This window comes from Cupressus sempervirens, chromosome 5 (assembly GCF_028749045.1).
Source record: "Cupressus sempervirens isolate cs-2001-9-10 chromosome 5, ASM2874904v1, whole genome shotgun sequence".
Taxonomy (NCBI): domain Eukaryota; kingdom Viridiplantae; phylum Streptophyta; class Pinopsida; order Cupressales; family Cupressaceae; genus Cupressus; species Cupressus sempervirens.
In genome coordinates this window covers 1,023,211,577-1,023,237,708 of record NC_143122.1, presented here as the reverse complement: position 1 = coordinate 1,023,237,708, position 26,132 = coordinate 1,023,211,577, and the positions used below count along the sequence as shown (strand labels likewise).

The 26,132-nt window shown below is 34.8% G+C and overlaps 1 protein-coding gene across 1 annotated transcript in view; it reads left to right on the top strand.

Moving 5' to 3' along the window:
- POL{LAMBDA} (DNA polymerase lambda (POLL)) overlaps positions 1–26,132 on the top strand; it is a 238,720-nt gene that overhangs the window by 194,241 nt on the left and 18,347 nt on the right. Inside the window, exons 11-12 of the mRNA XM_089833317.1 lie at positions 19,198–19,278; positions 19,442–19,509. Coding sequence (XP_089689443.1) covers positions 19,198–19,278; positions 19,442–19,509 — 149 coding nt within the window. The remainder of the gene's footprint in view (positions 1–19,197; positions 19,279–19,441; positions 19,510–26,132) is intronic.

The window sequence follows — 26,132 nt, the reverse complement described above, 5'->3', positions numbered from 1 at the left end:
TTAAAAATAGTAATGATTTTAACTTAATTTAAATAGATAGCTTTAATGGCTTATAATTAAGATTTCCATTGCTTCATTACAATACATATCTATGTATGTGCACATAGGTATAGAAATAAAGGTGACACTATAGTATTAATTTTTATACAAGATTTTATCTAATTAATACGTACATTTAAATATATGTACAAGAAGATAAAATAATCTTCTAAATGAAGCATGTATTTAGATATACATATTTAAAAGGTATGACCTTGGATAAAACATATAATATGATGCCATCTTATAAAATATATCTACGTGCAAGTAGATAAATATGTTTATAATTATCCTTGTGTTCTTTTCCATATTTATTCAATTCTTCTTTAGAACTAAAACGTACACTTGGCATATAATATCAGTGTTCAAGAAGACAAATCTTTTTAATTCTTTAAGAGTTATGGCTTCTTGGAAGCCTTGTTATATCGAATGCCTCCATATATTTGGGAGCAGTGAGAAACTAGAGGAACATTAATTGATCTCTACTTCCATAAGATTTACGATTTACCTCTGCAATTCTTGTCACAATTTTTCCTTCTCATTTTACCTTTGTTGAAAGTCATGATTGATAATCACTTTGAGTTGTGCGTTCAGAATTACTCTAGTGAAGGAATTGGTTGTTAGCATCCAACCAAGGCTCTTCCTTCTTCAAACAACTAGGTTATGTGATTAGCTCACCATATCCGATTGATATATATATATATATATATATATATATATATATAATCAAATTACTACTGGATTTGTATTTACAATAGTAAGGTATATTTCCATGAAATGTTGTACTTCATCTATGTTGGTATCACCGAAGAGGTTCTCAATGAGTCAGATATTTCCATGCTAAGTCGAGACCAATTGTTCATGACAAGTTTATACATCTTTATTTTATTGCTGTATGATATAACCGAATTGTATTTTTGCAAATCTTAAGATTATTTCTCTCAAGTCATAAAAGCTGTTATATGTTGGAACATGTAATATTCATAAACTAGTTGAGGATTAGTAGAATGTGTTGGTTTACTCTGAGATATAAACACCAGAGACTCACCTGATTGTATGGCCAAGGAAGAGGTGAAGAGGTGATAAAGAAATCTGCAATAACATTGAAACATAATTAGATATGACATAATAATTATATATTATTTCGAAAGGAAAATCATTTAATAACTCATGCATGTTCAGATTTATTGTTCCCCTATTGTCAAGTCAAGCGGTGGTGATCGGGTAATTCAATACATCCAAAAACTTTGGAAAAGGTCGTTAAAGGCATGTTTGCCATCTTATGATTACTTGATGTCAGTAGTGCTAGTTATTCAGACATGTCTGTCCATAACTTTAGGATAGTCTAAACATCGAAAATGCTTAGGTGGCTGGACTTGTAGTACCCCAAGTTTGATCCTAGGATTTCAATAGATTCTGTGGATATGAATATGGTCTGAGGTTGGGAGGTTAAGCCTAAGTCAATGCCTCTCCTCTTACCGAAAGCCGAGGCTTGCACAATTAGTTAAAGACTTGCCAGTTACTTCTTGTATGTTTTTTTTTTCCATTCCTTATATGCATTTATATTCCTCTTGTAATTGATCATGTATTTACTTTACTATATGCAAGGAAAGGTAGGAAATTGTTATTTCAGTTATTTCAGTTGAATGTTTATCTCAGATAATCGTTAGTAGTTACCGGTTAAGGTCTCATGAAAAAGATTTAAGATGTTTTGTTTTGAAAGTTAGCTGAAGAAAATTATTTTATTTCTATGTGAAATCAGATATTAGTTCTTTATTTTGTTATGAAAATCCGTTTGTTACATATGGTATCAGAGCGTTGGGTTCGACATTGAAACTAGGGCACACTACTTAAATAAAAACTAGTAAACCTGAAAATTCTTAGATTAAATGTACAAGATGCAAGTACGCAAAACACCTCGCAAGAAAGCAACACATCCCATCCTTTTATACTTAATTAGGAACATACCAAACTATGACTATACTTGTTGTTCCATGCCTCAAGACAATGAAACCCTAAAGCAGGCTTTGCAATGAATGAGGATGGAAAGAGTTAGGTGGACTCTTGCCAGTAAAGCAGCTTATAGAAACAAACTGTTTCAAAATTGGAATGCCTGTCAGGTCAATCCTCTTATGCACTTCCATAGATCTTGGATGGTGCGGGATATGTACGAGTCTAAAACTGAATTGAATGCTGAAAATAAACAAAATCCAGAATGCCTGAATCTATAGTGTAAACATCCTTTGATAAGGAAATTTTTGTAAATAAAGGCTGCAGTAACTACAACATAGAAGTATTAAAATTGATTAAATAACTTGGTTTATTCCTATGTTTTATCTACTTGCAATCCTTTTATCTTGTAGAAATCATGAAAAAATGATATAAGACAACAAATTGACATAAGAATATTGATAATTTCCAGGTCAAACCAGTAAGAAAAATGAGCAGTGATGAGAACATTGCAGGCCACGACATGGTCCATGAAAATAACCCACAATCTTCCACTGATTTATTAACTGAATTTGGATAATATGGAAAAAAGAATGAATGAAATGATAACCCAGATAGGGCATAATCAAGAGGAAATGCAATCCTTGCCCCCACCTAGAACAAAAACAGAAGTCTTTGAACACAACAAGAAAACCCCTCAAACTTCACCTTCCCAAAATGAAAAACAAAAGAAAGTTGAAATAGTGAGCGACTTGTCTGCAGATATGAAGAAGATCAAACCACCCAAATTTCTTGGTTCTAAATCCGAAGAGGATGCAGAGGCCTGATTAACGAAAATGAAACAATACTTTGAAATTAGGAAATTTTCAGAGACCTATTACTGGTGAAGCTGCTACATGGTGGGGAAACACCAAGGTTGAGCTAAATATTAAAACCATTGAGATTACCTAGGAAAAGTTTGTAACAATTTGTAATGACTGTTGGTTACCCCAAACCTTCTATGGCCAAAAGTTGTTGGATTTCCAAAATCTCAAGAAAGGAGATATGACCATACATAAGTATTGGGAGAAGTTTTCCTGATTATTGAAGTATTCACCACCATACCAATAGGATAGGAACCTGTAAGTGAGGAAATTTATCATGGGATTGAATAATAGGATCGGAGGTGTAGTTGATGTTCTTGCTCCTCAAACTATGGAAGGAGCTCTAGAAAAGGCCGTCTGATAGGAATATGAGATCAAGAGAGATGATTCCATTCGGGATAATAAAAGAAAAACAAACTAGAATATAGAAAGTGCAAATATTGGATTTCAGAAGAAACAGTTTAAGGATTATAATTTTAACAACCAGAACCAAAAGGGAATGGTATTAAGGATTTTAAAAGTAATTTTAATACAAATAAGAATAGCAAAGGTAGTGAAAAGAAGGGGCCACCTTTAGGATGCTTCACTTGCAGAGGAGATCATTATGCTAATAAATCCCCTGCTAAGACTAACGCCAATCAGCCACCCCGACCGCCCCTTCCACCTCAGCAACATGTTTATTAGCAAAGGATTCACGTAGCACTTGACAATCGACAAGCAGAGCAAGAGATAGGCCTGATTGAAACTTTGGGTAAAATCTACGGAAACCTTGTTTCCATATTAATTGATACTAGAGCTTCTGAATGCTTTATATCACCTAAACTATTAAGTAGATTTCCAAAGAGATCTAGTTTTATGGCAAAACCATGGACAATCAAGTATGCAAACCAGTCAAAGGCTAAGGTAGAGCAGTGTCTGTTTGAGGCTCGGGTTGATTTTCCAAATTTCTCCTCTGAATTGAATTTGTATGTAGCACCTCTTGGGTCTTAAGATATTATTATAGGCATTAATTGGCTCAGTGAGCATAAGGCCAAGGTTGATTGTCTTGGTAAAATTGTATATTGTTTGGATGACCAATGCAAACCTGTAAGCATTAAAGGGGTTATACATGAAATTAAATCAAAATAGATATCCACCATGCAACTCAAGAAATGTGGAAGAAAAGGTTGCGAGATTTTTGCATAAGAGTTGAAGATGTGAGAGATCCTATAAACACCATTTATGGAGATGATTACATTTTTGAAGATGGGGAAATTAGGGAAAAATTAAAGAAATTTTTCAAAGAGAAGTATTACTACCTAAAGAAATATCAGCATGTGTTTCCTGAAGAACTTCTCAGATAATGTCCATCTTAAGTTTTTGACTTTACTGTAGGTTTAGTACCAGGAGTAGAACTAATTTCTCAAGCTCCTTACCGAATGATCACCACAAAATTAATGGAGATTCAAATGCAATTGTAGGACATGTTAAACAAGAAACTTATTCGGCCTAGTATTTCACCATGGGGAGCTCCAACATTGTTTGTCAAGAAGAGGGACGAGACTATGAGGTTATGCATAGATTATAGAATGCTTAATAGGTCACCATCAAGAACCAGATACCCACTTCCTAGAATAGACGACCTCTTTGATCAAATGAAAGGCGCTACGATATTTTCAAAGATTGATTTAAGGTTAGGATATCACTAGCTTCGCATCAAGGATGAAGACATTCAAAAAACTGCATTTAGAACTAGGTATGGGCATTATGAGTTCACAATATTAACTTTCGGGTTAACCAATGCTCCAACAGCTTTCATGAATTTGATGAATAACATATTCCAAGGTTGTTTACATAAGTTCGTACTAGTTTTTACAGATGATATCCTGATATATTCGAAGAATGAAAAGGAACATCAAGAGCATCTAGAAAAAGTCTTGCAAAGGCTGAAAGAACATAAACTATACTAAAAATTGTTTAAATGCCCTTTTTATCAAAAAGAAATTCAGTATTTAGGACATATTATATCAGCACAAGGAATAGCCGTAGATCCATCAAAAATCAAAGCAATTAATGAATGGCCTATACCTAAGAATGTGACAGAAGTTAGGACTTTCATGGGATTGGGAGGATTCTATAAGAAATCTGTTAAGAATTTTTCCAAGATAGCTTACCTAATCACATCACTTCAGAAAATGGGAAAGAAATTTGTATAGACTGGAAAATGTCAATCAAATTTTGAGTATTTGAAAGAAAAGTTAACTACTGCACTCATACCAAGAGTAGCCAATCCACAAAAGAAATTTTTAGTCATACATGATGCATCAGGGGAAGGAGTAGGAGGAGTGCTAATGTAGGATGAATAGGTGATTGCATACAAGTCAAGGAAATTGAAGAATTATGAGCATAATCACACCCCCCATGATCTACAGTTGGCAGCTATAGTACATGCCCTCCAAATGTGGAGACACTACTTGATTGGGATGGGATACCTGTTTTTGATAGTCTTCTTGTTCAAGACCCTGTAATCTATGCACATCCTAAGAGTACCATCCTTCACTAAAACCACAGAAGAAGCGAAAGGAGACTTGGTCTAATTTGCCCCATAACAAGTAGTTCCTTGATAGTTTTCTCAATCTCATCCTTCAATCTCTTTGGATGCCTATAGGGTGTGATCATGATGGGTTTAGCACCCTCCTTTAACTCAATAATATGTTCAATACCTCTATTTGGAGGTCTACCTAGTGGTATTTCATCGAAAACCTTGTAGTGCTTGATTCTCAGTTCCTGTATGTCTGGGTGTGATTTTGATTTTCGCTGCCCCTATGATGGCATCAAAGTGCAACGGGTTGCCCACTCAACCTGGTCATGTCTCAACAAGCTCTCCATGCGTCTGCAAGACATCATCCTAAACCCACTTCCCTTTTAACTGAAACTTTATCTCCATATCCCTCAAATTGAGAGTGAACTCCCCTATATCATGTAACCAAGTCATACCCAAGATTAAATCTATATCACCCATGTTAATATCATAAAAATTTGCTTTGAAATTAAAATTGTTGATCTTTAGGGGGAGACTTGTAATCTTCCTGTCACATTTGAGGATGTAGCCATCAGCTACCCTCACTCTCAGACCCTCAAACTGCTTTGTCTGTATCCCACGCCGCTCAATCAATTTGGAATCAATAAAATTGTGAGTAGCACCTGTATCAAGCAAAGTAATAACTTGCTGACCAGCCAATACCGCTCTCATCCTGAATGATCTCTTTTGTTGTACACTAGTGAGACGGACCTCTTGAAGTCTACTCTCAATCTTCTCATCACCTATATCATCTATGCCTTCCTTTTCTTCAATTGATTCCTCATTTTCAGATTGCTGGTCTGAATTTTCAGAATCAAAATCCTCAAAATAAGGCCACATAACCCTATTTGCTTTCCCTTTTTGCCTCAAAGGACAGTCATGGTTCATTTCATAGGGCCCTTTGCAATAAAAACAAAGATTTTTCTTCCTTAAATCATCCAATGTCTCTCTATCCAGAGGGGCAAATTATTTATCTTTATTTTTCAGTCTTTGTTTCATTCCTCTTAGGTTTTTTGAAGAATTGTTTGTCTTCGCTAGATGATGCACCCTTTGACTGAAATTTATTTACTGGGGCTGCTTGTTCCATACGTTTAGCCTTCTTAATCGCTTCTTGCAAATTGAATGGATCAAAAGCTTTTATCCAACCCTTTAGTGGTTCGGATAATCCCTTTGTGAATAAAACAACCAATCTCCCATCTAATATATCTAGCACCATAACGGATAGCCTCTGAAAGTCACTAATGAAATACTCCAATCCAGTTGTTTGTTTCAATTGTGCCAACTCCCTAAAGTAGACTTCTGTATCCTTCTTATCAAACTTCTCTACCAACTTGTCCATGAAGTCCTAATATGAAGTCACTTGGTTATGTTGAAGGGTAACCATCTCATGGTACCACCAATCATGTGCAACTCCCTCTAAATGTAGCGTGGCATATTTTATTGCCTCCACTTTTGTCATAGGTCTCAGTGCTAAGAAGGTATCAAGCTTGTGAATCCAAGCTTGCGCTGTCATTTTGTTACTCCCATCAAATGTAGTCAAGGAAAGCTTCCCTATAGCACGCTTTAATTCATTATCCTTGCCACGAGGTCTCCTATTCTGTCTGACTGCATGGTAATGTTCTCTTCTTTGGTTCACAAACCTCGCAAAAGTCATTCTTTCCTGTACCTGCGATGCCAATAATTCCCATTCATCATTAGCAACCATAAGGACATCTGCAAATGTCCAATCCTTTGCTTCCTCTACTGGCTCCTGTATTGGTTCCTCTCTAACAAATGTAGGACGTGTGGGCCTATCTGCTATTTTGAAAACAGTTTAATGAGCTCTAGGTGATCCCACTGCACTCCTGTTATCCCCTTGTTCCTGATTCCGTTTGTCCTATGGGTTCATGCACTCAACCATGGTGGGGAGTGCTTGCAAAGCTTGAGCCATCCACTCTTGTCCTGTAACTATGGCTCTGGAAAATTCCCTTGTTTCTTCATCCTCATTCGTATTGTCTTTTGGTGGGCTACGCTCTTGCCTATCACCCATGCTGTCTAGCTGCCTGTCAAAATCCTGTTCCCTGTCAAACAAAGCTCGCCTGCAAGTGTTTAATCTGTGAGAGTCAACCACAGGTGGCTGCATGTGATTGGTAAACCCTCACAATGACATGATTTAGCTTTGATACCAATGTAATAACCCCAACCGGTTATAACTTTGTCAAACACAAATTCTTCTCTAATTCACTCGTTTGACATTTCGTCAAACACTTTGCAAGCAAGAGATATTTTGTATATCTAAATTTTGATTGCTTTCTAAATGCCAAACTTTAATAAATATGCTTGCAAAGAACTTCAAAACTTCTAGCAATGAAGATGCAAATGTTTTTGTATAACACTAATTACAAATAGGAAATTATGCATCTACATGAATAAGACATTAGGGCAATAAATTATGATATAAACTTCTGATATAAATCATATTAAAATAGATTTAAAAAAAAAAACCCTACCAATGCCCTAAATATCTACTCTCCAACAATGCAAAATGTAGTAGGTAAAAACCTGGAATTGCTCCAAAAAAAATCTGAATTTTATTGTAGCAGCGGTACTTTAGTAGCATCATTGTAGCAGTGGTATTGTAGCAAAGTTACTGTAGTAGCGTCATTGTAGTAGCGATACTATAGTAGCGGTATTGTAGCAAAGTTACTGTAGCAGAGTTCCTGTTGCAATATCCAACTTATTCCTTACTCCACAATTCTGGCCCTATGCCACAAATTTGGTACAATGAAAAGACTGATTTGTCTTCTTCAATAGCGACAACCCTTCGGAAGATATTTCACCACGGCAATTATGCAAATCAATGGGAGTGTCCGTTCTCATGTTCAATGTAGCAACTGCAGAAACCCTTGGCTCCATAAGCTACCTGAAAGAATAGATGGCAACACATTCGATGATCAACAATGAGGCTGCCCTCTCTATATATTCTTTTCCTCCAATAGATGGATCTCCTTCTAGAAGAAATAAAATAATATTTAATTCCTCCTTTTAGAAGATTCTTTTAATTTAGTCACTTTTAATTAAATTAGACTAAATATAAAGTGACATTTTAATTTTAATTTATTTAATGACTTTATAAGAAATCAATTTAATCAATTTCTCCTTATTCTTTTCACTTAGCCTTCGGAGAATGTAAAGGCTAAGAACTACATTAAGAGGTTAAAAAGTTAGGGACATTACATGCTTAGATACCTTACAGAGGAACTTTCCGAGGGTATACAAAGATAGCCGACGGCCACACCTATGGAATCAATTAAATAAAAAATGGGTCCAAAATATACTAAATGAGTCGGCCCATAAACAAAGGTTCGATTGATTATTTATTTTATGACAAGAACATTATAGATTGTTAAACCCTAAAAGTTTTGCAATTTTTTTCCATACACTTGATTATGTGGTCATTTTGTCCAACTATTTACATTAAGTTGCTTTATATTGACATTTTTTTTTATAGGAACATTAACTTTCGTAGTATTGAGTTCCATTCTTGTAATGTCCCCATTTTCGTAAGCATCAAAGTTTGTTTGGATTAGCTTATCATTGACCCTCCTAGGCTAAGACAAATGATTATTTAGTTCCCAATTTGTAGAGCAGGAAGCTATTTCTCTTTCAAAGGTTAGAATTACTTAGGATTGCTCTTTGTTTGGGTCAATTTGGTACACTTACTATTTATAGTAAGTCATTTAGCCAATGTTTCTATATTTCGCAGGGCACTTGGACAAGCCTCAGTTGCAATGATGACCTTCAATTCATTTGTTTTGGTCGAGTAATTCAGATTTTACTAATTATAGTAAATCAAGGGTTGATAAAGATAGACTATAACATTTCGATTTCCCGGGTCTAAATTAACAACTAACATATCCAATGAAATACAGTTAATACTTCATTTTCATAGGAAGACAGTTAATTCAGTTTCATTCATATGAAAGAGATTGACAGTTAAAATCAGTTAAACAAAAATTTCTTAATGAAGAGCTGAAAACACCATCAATGAAATTACTATAGAAATTAAAAACCACATACCATGACTTTTGAAATCGAAATCAAAACTAGGGATGCTTCTGCAACCATCCGGGTTAATCCACAAACACCACTATAACAATATCAAATGACGACTATCATCTAAAAACTAGTATCTCAAAATCAAATGATGATTGCAAATAAATACCACTATATTTAAAAATTAGGGCATCACATACCACTATAATCATTAGGGCATCAATTACCATTGAAATCTTTTAGGGCTTTTATTTATCTCGGTATCACTTAGGGCTTCCGATACTACTGATTCAAATAGGGCTTCCAATACCACTGTTTCAATTAAGGCTTCTGATATCGCTGTATCGTTTAGGGTTCCAGTTACCACTGAATCAATAAGGGCTTCTGATTCGTTTCCATCTGATTACTTAACTATTGCAGGAATTCAAGATTAGTAGATATGCTCATATAAATGGAAGTTTGTTATATCAATTTACTAGATAAATCTATCCTTTGCATCTAAGTGTAAAATAACTGTAACAATGAAATAACTCAATTATTCTTACCTTCTCATATGTAAAAGTGATAATACCTGTTTCTAACAACCAATTGAATGTATGGCTTATCTTTGTCTGATGCACATCTGGCAACTTATGGAGAGTTGAAACATTGTCAGGGTCTTAACCACCCAACCTCGGACCATAATTTTATCCCCACACAATATCTAATGAGAAAGGCCCTCCCTACGCGCAATAGATAGGGGTCATCTTGCCATCCACTGGGCATCCTAGTATTTTACACACCATACAACTTGACAACAAAATATTGCAATAATAGGATTATGCATGAGCGATTAAGGTTTTTCATTATTCTAAATTTAATGTATCATATCTAATTTTCGTTTTCTAAGTCATTGCAAACTCCATCTCACCTCTTCACCCCTTTCCATGGCTATACAGCCGTTGAATCCTAGGTGTTCGGATCTGAGAGCATTCGGCTTTGACTGTTGATTCACAACAAATTCATGAATAACAAAAATGTTCTAGCTTATAACAATTGTTATTTGAAAAAGATATTCTTATAAATTTCAGAATTTATTGTTTAATTAATTTAATATAATCATATCTGATTTGTCTTCTACGTTCTTGCAGAAATCTTTCCACCTCTTCACCATATCATTGGCATCTTGCCGGTGAATTCCTTGGTGTTAAAAGTATTCTGAATATGTTTGAAAAATTTATAAAAACATATGCATTGATGTGGGTTTATGTAATCAATCAAGTTTGATACAACTGCCAAATGAATTTCTAAATGGTATATACTCAGGGATACTTGGTGTATGATCTCATATACATTTCAGAGTACAAACAGCTAGTATTATAAATTGATCTCCATTTATCATGCCTAACCGGCTATGGATGGATACTAAATCAGAGAGAGAAGGAATTTGAAAAGCATTTTTAATTTATTCTCCTCCCTATTGTTATGCATTGGCTGAGAATAGATATTCATAAGCATAGATATTGATTATATAACTCAATTGAACTCTCTATCCTCTAAATCCATAATTCAAGTATTTTCATGGTTATTCAAATTTAAATTCAAAGAACAAGAATTTGGATTGTTTTAAAACTGACAATGGTTTTAACATTCAAACCAGAAAAGAAAGGTTATGAATATGCAAACCCCTTTGCATTATTATCAGCTCTATTAATATGTACTTGACATTAATCAATAAAGAGGAACTATGAATCACAGACACATTTGTCATATCTCTTATAGCCAACTACAGTCAGAACATGCATAGTAAGGAAGAAATTTTCTATGAATCATGTTGGCATTATTCATGACCTCTGTTAAGATTGTAGTTGATCTGGGCGTGGATCCTCTGTTCTTGGCCAGAACCCCCTGTGCTTGATTGAATTTCGTAGCAACATGAAAAAAAGTTCATCTCTTGGGTTGATTCACGACACAAATTTGACAGCAGCAAGGTGAATAAATTTGCTTTAATGTAGGGATTCGGGGTGCAAAAAGTATGGTATTTGGCAGAGAAAGAGCGTGCTTTCAAACGCATACATAGAGGATGGAGAGAAAAGAAGTATATCCTTCTAATTCAATCACAACTTCTTAATAACTAAGCCAAGTCTCCTTGACTTCCATCCATTTTGAAGAAGTCTATTCGGATGCATTAAGAATTTTGATTTGAAAGGAAGAGAAATGAGGAGGGAAAAGAAATAAAGAGAAGTCGAAAGGTTAAAAGCAAGAATATAAAAAGAAGGAATAAAGTTGGAAGATTATAATTCAAATACTATAATGCGAATGTTATTATGTTCTAAACATTATTATAATCTTATATCTATATATACATGTAAACATCACTTTACATCACTTTATTAAATTATTAAATTAGAATGATGCAAAATCATTTTTATATTTAAATGCACGTAATTAAATATTTATTAAAATAATATGATGAAAGATAAATTAATATCCTTTGAGATACTTTTTATATTTAAACCCAATTATTTTCTCAATTTATTTATTTAAATAGCTCATGACAGATGTATCCTGTTTCAAGTCACCAGGTCCTCAACTCATTTGCTTAGTGATGGTGATGCTCCTACCTAATTCTTTTTTGACAATGCTTCCACCCCTTCAATGTGTAATTAAATTATAAATTATTTAATCATAATTCTTCTCTATAATTAAATTATAAATTATCTAATCATAAATAATTTAATTATAATGCTTCTGCCTAATTCTTCTTTGTAATTAAATTATAAATTATCTAATCATAAATAATTAAATTATAAATAATTTAATTATAATGCTTCTGCCTAATTCTTCTCTGTAATTAAATTATAAATTATTTAATCATAAATAATCATAACGGTATATCTTCTTCTCAATTCCATGAATTCGTGATTAATGATCAACTAGCATGTTATCTTCACTTGAAATCATAACGACTATCTTACCATTTTGGTGCATCACTGCATCACTAATCAACTAGCATGTTATCTTCACTTGAAAGTCTTTTAGTGCTCTTTAGTGAATTGGTGCATCACTGCACAACTTTTGAACCGCTCATCGTGGCATTGTTTTATCAATGCTGTTAGCTACGGATGGGTAGGTGAAGCCTAGTGACACCATTGTTTCATCCATGGAAACCCTAAAACATTCGCGACCACCCCGAACCGAAGCATCTCCAAGGTGCCCTAAGCACGTTTGGGCAACGCTCTTGCGAGGGTCGTAACTTGGAGCTCGTGAGGCCCATCGATGGACTGTCAGATGTTGCGGACTATGATATTGATGTCTACAATAACCTCTCTGGTCTGGGAGGATCAATTTTGTTTGAAATTGGCACAACGATCTTGCTTGATGCCAAATCTTGTAGTGTTCCTTAGTGAATTGGTCCACCACTGTGCAACTTTGAAGCTATTCGTTACGGCATCAATTTGTCAACCTCGTTAGCTCTAGATGGGCGGGTGAAACCTAGTGACACACCTAGAACGTTTGCAAGCACCACAGACCGAAGTGTCTACAAGGTGCACTAAGCACGTTTGAGCAACGATCTTTGAGGGTGGTAACTCAGAGCCCTTGTTTTGTTTGTTCATTGTGATTGTGATTAGTTGGATGTTGAAAAATTTCAAGGGCTAGTCTTGGTTTCTGGCTATTTTTTCTTAAGGAGGGATTTTGGTTTTGTGTTTGCTTATATCTTTGGAGGAGTTCAATTCCTTTCTCTTATTGTGATATTGATTTCATAAACCATGAACAAGATTCTAATGAACAAAACTAAAATGAATAAGATTTCATAAATCATGTAGAAGATTACAATGAATGAGATTTCAATTAACAGGATTCTAATGAACATGATTAAATTGAACAAGATCCCATGCACTATACAAATACATATGCACAATAATTCACAATAATATAATATATCAAAATATCTAATCATATACTATTTGATGCAAATATATGTCAAAATATACATCCATATGCAAAATATGGCGCATGCCATCAAAATGTGTATGAAATCAAAGTTTATATATAAAATGTGGCATATGCCATCTGAAAATGTGCTATAAGGCATTCCTAAAAAACTACAATATCCTAGGCTGCTGGAGGATTGTCAAAATGGAGCCTCTTCGATGCACTCTCTGAACTCGTTAGATCCTGTAAGACAAAATCCAAGTTAGACTAGTTAATTAAATGATTTGTACATATCAAATATAAATTTATTCAAACGCATATTGATCAATAATGAAGGCAACTTCATTTACCTCTGTCTATGCCTTCCTCCGCTGCTCATGACTCCTTGTATATGTCCTCGACAAAGTAGGCACCTCGCCACCTCCAACCTAAACATGTTTGTATGGTTGTCATCTTTATCTACTACTTAAACCTATAACATTATTAATGATAACATAATTAAGAATTCAAATTATAATTTACCTTGGGTGAACCCTCATCGGCAAATGTTGGCTGAGTGAGAAAAGATACAAAGCCCTGTTGATCTCCCTCTGTCGCATCAGGTATTTCCTACTATAGTTAAAAATATAGTTGTTACAATGATGGCAATCATTTCTTTATAATCTATGAACTTTAAGATAAGTAACAAAAAGCGATAAATATACATACTATAGGGCTTTTTCTACAAATGGAAATGCTTGAGGGTGTACGATGGCGAATATGGGTCGATGTATCATCAGAGGTGACCCCCTATAAAATAAACAATGCAATAACGTTTCATTAGTACAAAGAACTGACAAGTACATATATATCTATATATGCATTTAATGACTTCAAAACATATAATTACCTTCCCCTTGTCAATGGTCGGTGGCACAACCTTCTCACACTGTCCTCTATTGACAAGTGAACCCTGCAAAGGACAAAAAAAGATGAGAAATCATGTAAAATACAATATCAAATAGGAAATTAATGAGTAATCAAATAATACACACCATAAAGGTCTCAAGACCAAATGAAATGGCTTAAAGTGTGACAACATCCGAATCTCTCATCTCCTCCTTTGTCATCAGCTAGACATATATGAATCACATAATGTACATAAGTATGAAGTTGTCAATTTTTCTAATATAAATATTGATTCTAAATAAAAAATGCTGTGATGAATCAATTGTATAGACTTGTTGTAACAGCAGGAGTCTATGTCTCTACTCGCCCCTCCTTATCTCTTGTGGGAGTTGTGTGTGTCTCTATAGCCATGTCTATTGTGCCATCATCGCCAACCTCAAATTGAAACTCAGAATTGTTAATGGGACCCAGACAAAGATTTGCACACATAATGCAAGTATGCGACACACAAACATGTGAGGCATTGCCAGATGTACTAGCACCGACATCATCAGCACGAGAAGGCAACAATGACCTACTCTGGGTGACTAGTAGACTGCTCAAATTGTGAATAGCTCTACTAGATATCGCACTAGCCTCGGCAATGACATCATGATGCTGCACTAGAGGAGTGGGAAACAAATGTGGTGCTTTCTTCTGCTTCGCTCCGGGTCTGTCTTGCGGAGCTCCACCTTATATGCCCATTGATGAGAATCAATTATGACCCATTTTATACCATCTTTTAATCCATTTTATATACCTTTATACTTATTCCCATAGCTTATTTCCATTCTATTTTATCATATTTTTACCACGTAATGTTGCATATGGTTAAATATATATAAGTACTATTTAATATCATTTTGGGATTAAATTATGGAAATTATTTATTGATTATTTTTACTAATCAAAATTATTTGTCATGGCATATATAGTTTGCAACATTCTGATTCGTGGGTGCAGATCTTCTTGTCACAGTCTAGAATTCTATAGAACTTCCTGTCACCTGTCGGACTTCCTATCACTTGACAGACTGCCTGTCACCTATTAGACTTCCTTCCTGTCGCCTAACAAGACTTCCTAACACCTATCAACTCTTCCTAGCGCCTAGTTTACAGCTTCATATGGTTGGTTGATTCATAAGTCAATTTTCTGCTAACCATTTTAAACCCATAGCTTATTTTCTATTTAATGGAAGTAGAAAACAACATGCTTCTTATTTGAGCTTGCTGTTGTAACTAAATCATTTTAATATGAGGACTAAAATGAACATCATAATATTGTTAAGATGGCCAAACCAAACCATCTTACCAAACCATCTTATTTTAGCGAGCTATTGTTGTAATATTGCGCTATATATATTTTAGCTCTACTGTAGCTTTTGAAGGGCATATATATACATTAAATTTGATGTAAGATTAAAATGCAGATTTTGTAAGAAGATTGTTCCTGTAGCAGTAGCTTGTGTAGACTCTATATTTTTGAATGAATAAAGAGATATCATTTTGATCAGAGGAATGTAAAAGAGTGTTTAATTTTAATCACCAGACGTATTGAGGAGGTAGGATCCACTTCTCAAAATGACTAGTGATAAGTTTAGATTGTTTATGAGTTTTTATTTTCTGTGTTATTATTTTCATTTGATTTCATATATAGAAATAGTGTATAGTTCAGATACCTTAATTTATGAAATCATATTAATGATTTGTTTTTGATTAGAGTGTGTTTTATTTTATGTATGTTTTGATTTGATTTCTTATATAAAATTCTTATATTAGCTTACTTGTTTTAATTCATGTTATTGTAATTAATTATTGATTCATGTATGGTTTAAAAAAGTGTGAATTTAGAGTTCTATGGTTTCTTATTTATTTTATGCAATGTTAAATTCTAGATTAAATTTTACATTTTGCAATTCTTTTCTAGTTTTTAGAATAGTTTTCTTTTAGATTTAAACATTCAATTTCTGCCATAGGAAGTGATAGTTCCTGTTGCCAGTTATGTTTTGATTTATTGTAGGTTTCAGCTTAGCTCCTGTCTCCAGTTTTGTTTTGGCTTGTTGTAGGTTTCCTTTCACATGTTTTAGTTGCATCCATCCCCACTTGGCATGTTATCTTCATCCCTTGAGCATATAGGCACTATACCTTTTATGAGTTTACGACCCCAGATTGATATTTAAATGTGAGATGAACTAGCTCTTAATCTTATGAATTGTCCTTAATATTTCTACCACAATTTGTCCCTACACCCATGCTCATTTTTAAGAGTCACATGTAAAACAATATGCCTTGTGGGTGCTATTAGAAAGTAAGTCCACCAAGATAACTGGGGGGGGGGGGGTGAGGGTGAAAGAGTTATGTATTTAAAACAACTCTTATATCCTTATTAATCTGAAACATGTAAACAATCGATGCAACAACCATAGAAAGATAACCATGTACAATAACACAAGATATGTTAACTAGGGAAACCCTTGATCAGAGGGAGAACTCTGGTGGGAATAATGCCCACAAGATGATGTACTAATATAGAAGTTCCTTGTGTAAGGATGGACTCTATTAGGAGCCAATGAAATACAATCAGGACATATGAGTCCATGCTAGGAGACTTTGAATCCCTGTTAGAAGATTCCAACTCTCTTAGGAGGTGTGCCAACCTTGTTAGGAGTTGAAAGGAGGACAACTGAACCCACTATTCAAATAGCCTTAGAACGTTTTCACCAAACAATCTTCAGGATAACATATCCAAGTTTTGAACTGACTAAACAACAACTTCTTTGATAATACAATTCATTTGAAGCTCACAGTACATTCTCAACATCAATCTCTTCTCTGACCCTAGCCAAATTTGCATTCAAGTTTGCATACTCAATAACAATCCACATTAGACACGTATCCACAAGGAAATGATCTTTCCTATATACCAAGTCCTAAAACTAGTATTGAGTCGGCCATGACGCTTTCTTAATTTACAATGAATAATATAGGACATCATTAAGATATTACAATACATGTTACATTACAATTAACAGTTTTCATAATGATTTTAACAGTAGTCAGCTTAGAGGAAACAACATGCTGAACAGACTTCATAAGTTGGGTCAAACTGCATATCTGATTTCACTATTTGGAACATTGCATTTGGAACATGTCTTGACCATCCTCTAAGCTCGCTTAACCAAATTCCATCGCTGTTAAAAGATACAGCTAATTTACCTGTACCCTCTTTCGAAAAACTCTTTGAAAGCTTCCTCCAAAAACACATCACATAACTCTGAGAGAACTTCATATTTCCTTCTGAGTCATAACTGAAGCATTTGTACACATCACTGAATATATTCCCAAGTGCGCATAACCAAAATCGTTGACCGTTGACCATGCCAAATGCATCTTCCTCTACAACTCTTGTAATCTTCACATAATAATGTACATGTTGACATCAACAACATACTCAGTCATGAATGCAATACATAAGCACTCAATCATATCTCCAGCAATGCTAACATGCTCCCCCACAGGAATGTCATTAGCATTTATGCTAACAGGTGCATACAGAGCATCAGACTGTGTCCACCATGGCCAAGTGTTGTAGCTCAAGTCAGCCTTCCTTGAACTCGTCCTTTCAGCACAGATGAGAATTCTTGGGTAATCCCCAATTCGGGCATTTGATCTGTCGTATCTATTTTTCAGGTCTTGGACCTGTCTTATCTATTTTCCCCGACCGAAACGTTTTTGCCAGACTATATTTGGGAGTGAGACATTAGGTTTTACGGTCAAAGTTTGTTGTCTAATAGCCTATCGGCTAATTAGATATTATGTTACAGGCAGGAAGCTACACTACTTTATACTGGAGTTACAGAATCTGAAAATGAATTGTAGCAGGTGTTTGTGGCAATCCTTCTATAAATAAATTATAGTGATAATTCCATAGAAACACATGATAAAATGATCAATTATTAATGTTGGCAGCACAAAAAATTTAGATTGAAATTAAAACTAATTAGTAGAGATAATTTTCAGAATAACAAAACACCAAATATTCAGCCCTGCAAATTGTATAATTGATATAGAAGGAAGAACAATTTAAATAGCAACATAAATGGAATTTCCAAACCAATAGATGCTATGACAGCTTGGAGATAACTTAAGACTGAGCTTGACAGTATGAACTCTCAAGACAATAATAAATCCAACACAATAGTGCAATTACCTTTTCAGCTTTAATACTTTGCGATTATCAAATTGCACCATGTATGATTGTTGCTAACAATATAAATCCAAATCATTTGAAGTATTATGGCTCCTTCCCAGCGGGGTGCACCATCCATAAAAATATATGATGTATTTCCCTTGAGTATGTACAACATATACTAGGGAGTGAACTCTGAATAAAATAAATATTGTGATATTTTTTGAATATGCATATGCCATGCCTATATAAGAAGTGTGTTAAAATTTAAAACCATAGTTAATAGGAGAAACAGAGGTAAATGTACTTCTATGCAGAAATTTATTCTCGTTGGCAACTTTTAGAGCATGTGAATAAGGCGACAGCTATAGTATACATCGATGTCTTCAGTGGGAATTGTGGAGATGAGTACACAGCTAATGCTCTTATAATGGAGTTTCTGAGTCACTAAGGTTGAAACTCTATAGGCTACATTTTTAATCTCAATTATTGAGTTATCCTTCAAAAAATATTCCAGTTTGAATGACTTGCACAAGAACATTTTAGGGTTTCATTTTCATTATGAGGGGTTTTATTTGAGATTCATAAGTAATTGCTTAGAACTTCTTGATATGTAACTGTTTGAGTAAAAAATATTCATTCTCTATGAGTAAAAATATTCAGAAAACAACAGTTTATTTAGACTACTGTTTCCAAACTTTTGAAGTTAAAAATGGCCAGGGAACCGATTCTGGGGTAGATACATATTTTGGGCTTTGCACATATCCAGGTCGTGAGCAGCGCCACCGCATTGATATCAAGGTATACTGAAGTAAATAATCTGTCATTTTTAAATATGTTGGACACATTTTACCGTACAAATGGAAGTTTTTATAGTGAATTTTTCCGAGGCAATTGGATTTTTCTTTTGCCTCACCACCGACTTCTGTGGAAAACTGGTTGCTTATTGAATTTCTCGTTGCAGGTATACCCATCAGAAATATTCTCATTTGGACTTATTGCATGGACGGGCAATGATGTTCTAAATAGAAGGTACAACCTATCATATATCTTCATGCATCTGAATTATTTATGTTTTTAAGAAATGTTGATTTTTGGAATTGAAAAGTTTCAACAACTGGTAATATTCCCTTATTTGGTTGATTTGCATTAAGAATGGAAAGTGATTAGCGCAATATGAAATCTGTTTTGCTTCACCAAGGACACTCCATAATTTAACCACTTTCCTCCAAGAGTATTTTAAGTGTATCCTTTGGAATACTATTTTTTTGTCCAAAAACATCCCTAGTATTGCTGTCTTCTTATGTACTTTGTGGTTAATCTTGCAAGGCAATTAAACTTAACAGTGCAGAAGGTGTCTGTTTATACTGTAATATCCTTGATGTCATGTTTATCAGCCATTGCCTGTAGTAGAATGATTACTGAACCCTCAACCTGTAAAGGAAAGCAATGTGTAAATATAATTGATGGGGAAAATGCTCACATATCAGTTTAGTTCATGTTGTCAATATTAGGTGGAGGAAATTTATAGTAGTAAGGCAAATGATTGGAGAACATCTTCAAAGGATGTACCCCAGGTAAAAGAGGTATAATGTCTACATGGTAAATAAATTTTGTGCTATAATGTTTATTAAAATAATATTTAAACAACCAGTCTTGCTATTGATTTTCGTTTGGTTTCATGAGTTTGGTTTGTTGGTTTGGTTAAACAAAATTGGGAGTTGGGTCCTGTTGGTTCCCAAAACCACAGATTGGAATCCTACGAGCCTTGCCTGCTCGATCTTGGGATGTCCAACTAGTTAAGGCCAACTTGATGGGATTGATCGATGCGATCCAATCCCCTGCACTTTGAGCTTTGCAAAACCGAGGCGGGTGCACCTAATCTTGGACAACAACCTCAAATGCAAGATGCTTAAAGCAGATTGATTAGAACACAAATACAATAAAAGTTTTCCAAATGGCAAGAAATATAGGAAAACTTTGAACTTGCAATTTATGAATTGAGAACAAAAGTAAATGATTGAAATAATGTTTTAAATAAAAAATAAGTATAGATTAATGCAACAGATGAATATATTAATTCCTCAAAGGCAAGAAATGAGACATTTGCTAGCATATGGATTATGAATTAAGAGCAAAAGACTAGTGCTTAATTGAATGGGCGACAGAGTCAATATTATAAGTTGAGACGTACAACTTTATAAAGTTTAATATATTTAAACTATAAACAATTTTAATAATTTTGACGTGACGGATCAATTAGATAAACACAATTTAAACTAGTCTAAAATGCACTTTAACTCCTGCAGAGACAGATTAGACATAAATACGGAAACAATAAAATATTTCACAATATCTATGTTTATCAAATTTAAAATCCAATAATGATCCAATCCACTTATCTGAATATTAAAATATTTATGAAAAATAAATAAAAAACATTTACAAAGGACAAAACTTAATAATAATTTAAACTCCAATGCAAATGAAAATAAATACATTGATAGATTGTGCCGGAAATAAAAATTATACATAGAGACACTCCTTATGGATGATCCATCTACTGCAAATTTATCCGGACCGCATGAAATTTACCTAGTAATCCACCATCCACAGGCTTAGTTCAAAGATCATTTTTTTGCCAATGAGAAAATATAATACATCATAAGGCATAGGCTAGGCCAAAAAATTAAAATATGAATGAATATTGTCTCTCGTTTTGATTTCCATCTATACATTTATAGACAAGAAAAAAGGTGTCCGTTGCATTCCCAAACGTTGCATCTCTTCACTAAAAATTAAATGTTGTTTAATTTTTAATATGATGTGAGTTATGACTGGCGGTTGTATAATTCCCGTGGCTTATAACATTAGACGCAATATTTTTCCCGTGGGCACTTTTTCTGTGTGGTTCCATCCACTTAACAACAAACCGCAAGCCATACTCTGCGATATTTAGCCACATCATTTGCGTGGACCCCTTACATCACATATTCACTAAAACTCGATTTCCCTTTTCATAGACATTCCTGAAACAAATCAAATGCATCCACTCCGCAATCTGGCAGGGCTGGAATTATGCCACAAACCTCTGAAATCTCCCTCACGCATGTGCCTTGTTCCACAGTGATGCTTTAGTCGTATGCAATCGAGCATATTGGGATTTTCATATGCGCATATACCTTATTCTCTGCACCCATATATCTCCAGACTTCCTCGAATTCAACGTTTTCCTCATATGCATCCGACGTGGGACTCTATCATTCCATCCATTACGTATATTTTGCCCTCTAGAGTGTGCTTGCAGACTCCACGCTTCAGACCTGTGACAAACAGTAGACACTATACGATATAAAGAAAATGTTTGGCTATTGATAAACATCCGGTCAGAGAGTCCCTCCATATGTCTTTTCTGCTCTCCTGAATATGATACAAAGGAAAAATGGCAATGCATTTTCTTCAGATCCATAGAGTCGTGCAGTATTTCCAGGAGCATATATTCCAAGAGATATAGCCCGTAGCAAAGTTTTCATTAGAAGCCTTCTATGATAAGGACCAATGTTTCAGATTGAACTGCTTGTGCTACCTCAGAGACACTAGCATCAGTTAGAGGAGCTTTTCCCTTTCCATGTAGCTGTATTTCTGCTGTAGCAAGCAACAAAGGGAAAGCAACTCTTGCATTGCTTCGAGATCCTTGACTTTACCACTCATCTTGTCTCTTCACCTGTTCCACCTCCAGAGGTAAAAAATGGTTGATTAGCCCACCCACCAACCTTATTGCATACAGATTTTGAGGCTCTTCCTCCAGGCACTGAAATGCTTTGTCTATGCTAGATTTACAAGAACATCAAGCAATCAGGATAGTGATAATGGAAGGTTTGGTGATATATCACCCTTCCTAGCATGTCCCTCATTCTTCATTTTGCCACTCATAAAAATAGAGCCAAGTGATGATGAATGCTCACTTCTCCATGAATTGGTTAAACCTGATTCTCTAATCTGATTTTACCAAGAACTAGAAAGCGCCAATCCAAATTGTGCAAGAAAATGATATCCATGGGCATATGTGCATACAGCTCTAAGTTGCAAACTGAAGGAAATACCCCATGTGTATCAAAAATTCTGTCAGAATTTCTGAATCTGCTTACGATGAGAAGCTACTATATAAAGCCCTGGAGTTTCCTCGGGGACTTTGAAAACAGGTTTCTCTTTAAACAAAATCCGAGAAACATTCAGATTACAATCTGCCCAAGAGGTAGATAGCTTGAATGAACATTCTTTATTGGTACATTTTCCACAAGAATTCAGATGCAAATTCTCTTCTGCAGTTGTTTCCTTTTTTTTTAACCAAAAGAACCATGGCAGTTCAATAACAGCATATTATCAGTACTGCAGCCAAATTTATGAAGACCACTGACTTCTTCCAAAATCGCAGAAGGCTTGCCCAATGCTTCTGGATCTGCCTCCATTTTAACTACAGTTAAATCATGACTTTTAAATGAAGCTTGTTGTTCAACAATATATAAATTTCTCTTTAAGCTGTCAATCAAACACCCTTCATCCTCAAAATTATCTGGAACAACAAATTCTATGACTGGACAATCCTTATTTGTACTTTCACATCATCTGGCTGCTGAATTAGCATGCTGGCCATTTCTATAGGACTTTGGAACCTGTTCCTAAACTTGTGCTTAGTTCCCAGAACACCTTCTCTTACAAAATCCACCATGCAATAATACTCCATTAGATTATTTCGCAGAGATGAACCTGTCAATGCAATTCTGCGTTGGGTCTTCACTTGTTTCAATGCTTGAGTTATATCAGCTTTTGTATTCCTAATCATATGGGCATCATCATAGATGAGTATATTAGGTCCATTTTGTAAAGCTTCACAAATATCATCATGCAACAGCCTTGTCCCTCACATATTTCCCTAAAGATAAGCTCTGGAATGCTGCATAACCTATTAAAAGAAGTCCACCCTTTTGTTCTTTCTATAATTATCCTCGAACCACTTATAACTGCCCTGCTCATGATTCAAGCATAATTCTCGAATACTAGTAGTGGATGAGATCAAAAAAATCTTCTCATGCCCATGGTGCTTAGGATTCTGAAATTCTCCAAAATTTTAGAAATTTTAGAGTTCTATCAAGTCCATCCATACATAACATATAATAATAAAAAGAACTTAGATAGGCAAATAGATAGATATTTGCAGCAGTAATTAAGCTCAAAGTACCACACATCATATGTTTTATAATAAACAAAGCCACCACAAAAATAAATAAATATTACAATTTCAATTATTCAAACTTGAATGTCATGATATATGTTATATATGAATATTGAAAATTAATAATGTCAACTGTCATCAATCAGCCATCACTGATCAATTTGTAGAGTGGAGAGAAAGTTCTGTGTACGTTGTATGGTGAGGCTGTCAATGAAGCCGTGTAGTGAAGAGCCTTTGATCCGTATGTTGGGAAATGGTGGGAAAGGGTTGATTGTACGGTGAGTGGGAAGAGTGGATGGTGGCATGCGGTGGAATTAGTGCAGCTGGGGTGTACGATATGGTTGAGAGGAGAGGTGTCAGTACAGTGCAAGGGGACTGTTGTACCATACAGATTGGGTCGTATGATGCAAATGACTGTACAATGTGGGGAAAGTACTGGTGGTATTCGAGCGTATGATCTGCAGACTTTAACGACGGAAATTATAACAAGGATTTGTGATGCCACAAATACCTTGCAATTAATGTTGTAAGTGGGAAGTCATGGAATCACAGATTGATAATTACACACAAATCAATTAGAAAGACTCCTTCAAATTCTGATAGTGATATTGCTTCAGATCACAAGAACATGCAATGTGTGTTGCCAAAAGCCAGCGACTCAAATATAATTATATCTAGATAGTGAAAGTACTACAGATTACAACAGTGTTGGTCAATGACTGAGTGATTACAAATTAGTATTCAAATGAAGGTTTTTGCAAATTGGCACACAAGTGAAATATCCGTATGATATCTCCAACGACAAGGTAGTGAGGCGCTGGACCACCAAAACTGCAACAAGCAGAGTAGGGAGGATCTTCCACCTCCGAAACTGCGTACAATGATCCCTCGGCCTTTACCCTCCAAAAATACAAAGAAGAGTCATCTCCAATCCGTGACGATTAGATGCCTCTAGGAAGCATCTAGAAATTTACAAGTACAAGTTGAAAATATAAACTATTTGATTAATTTACTAATTTGGGCCCCACATTTATGGATTAATTAAAGGTCCTTATTATTTAATTTAATTCCTAGGAATTAATTAATTAATTATTACATTTAAATTGGGGACATCACACATACAATATGTACTAAGCTTTTGTTTTGGCATTGGACACTTACTTATTTTTCACTAAATGTTGCCATCAATGCCAAAGGGGGATGTTGGCAAGTGATCAATAATGGGAAGCATAGATGTTGTTATTGATGGCAACATAAGCATCTAGTAAAGTAGCTTGACTTAATGATCAGTTTTGGCTCTGGATAATCAAGAAAAAATGCCTAAGTATAATATAGGAACATAGTATATTTTCAGATTGTTTTGATCAGCATGCACAGGATATTTATTAGTATTGGCTACAACTTTGGTTATTGATAGTATACAATCTATATATGATTTCAGTATGTTTTCTTGAGTTCAGATAGTGGTTGGCACATGTTTTAGATGAAGAATATGCTGACTGTTTGATATCGCAGAGTTTAGAGTAAACGTTATTAATCAAGCAAATTGGCCTAACTATTTTTTCTTTTTTTTGGCAAAAGTGGCAAGCCATTGATTTGTTAATAAATAACACTGGTTCAAGGTTCATGAGGGAAAGAAACAGCAAGAAAACCCTCAATCCTACCAAATACAAAAGATTAAATAACGAGAAGGCCAATAAGAATGCCCATAAGAATAGGTAGCAAGTATATGGAGCCTCAGATCATAACTAGCAAAAGAGTAAAGCGGAGTCACTAGAAATGCCCTTATAACATGGGCCTAAGGAATTGAGTTTCCTTGTCAATTCAACTACTTGTCATTGTAGGGACGTCATCCTAGATGTAAACCCTTGGATAGTAATTTCTAATAATCAGTTTTGATTACTGTACTACACGGTTTGTGAAGACAACCAATTGAATAAGTATTTTGGAAGGATATAAAGGATAGTTGTTGTATGCGAGCAATAATGATGACATGAAAACTCTACAAATGATGCTCCGTTGATGCTTTAATGTTGTATTGATAATCAAATTTGAGATTTGATGTATGGTCAGAATTAGATGTGAGCTACACAATGGACTAAGTGGATAGTGTGATATCAATATAGTCATTTTGTTATTATATCCATTACCTACTGTATTGATTAAGCAGTGAGATTCCATTGTAAAACAACTCCTAACATGTTGAGACCTCTAACAAGGTCAAGTTCTCTAACAAGGACTAATGTACTAAATGTATGTAATGACTCCTAATAGGGTCAATTCCTAATAGATTATTTTCAGATTAGTACATAGTTGTGCATACCATCCCCACCGAGGTTTTCCCTTGGCCAGGGTTTTCTGAAAACAAATCATGGTGTTATGAATTTCTCATTGTCATGTGATTTACTTTTCAATACTATTA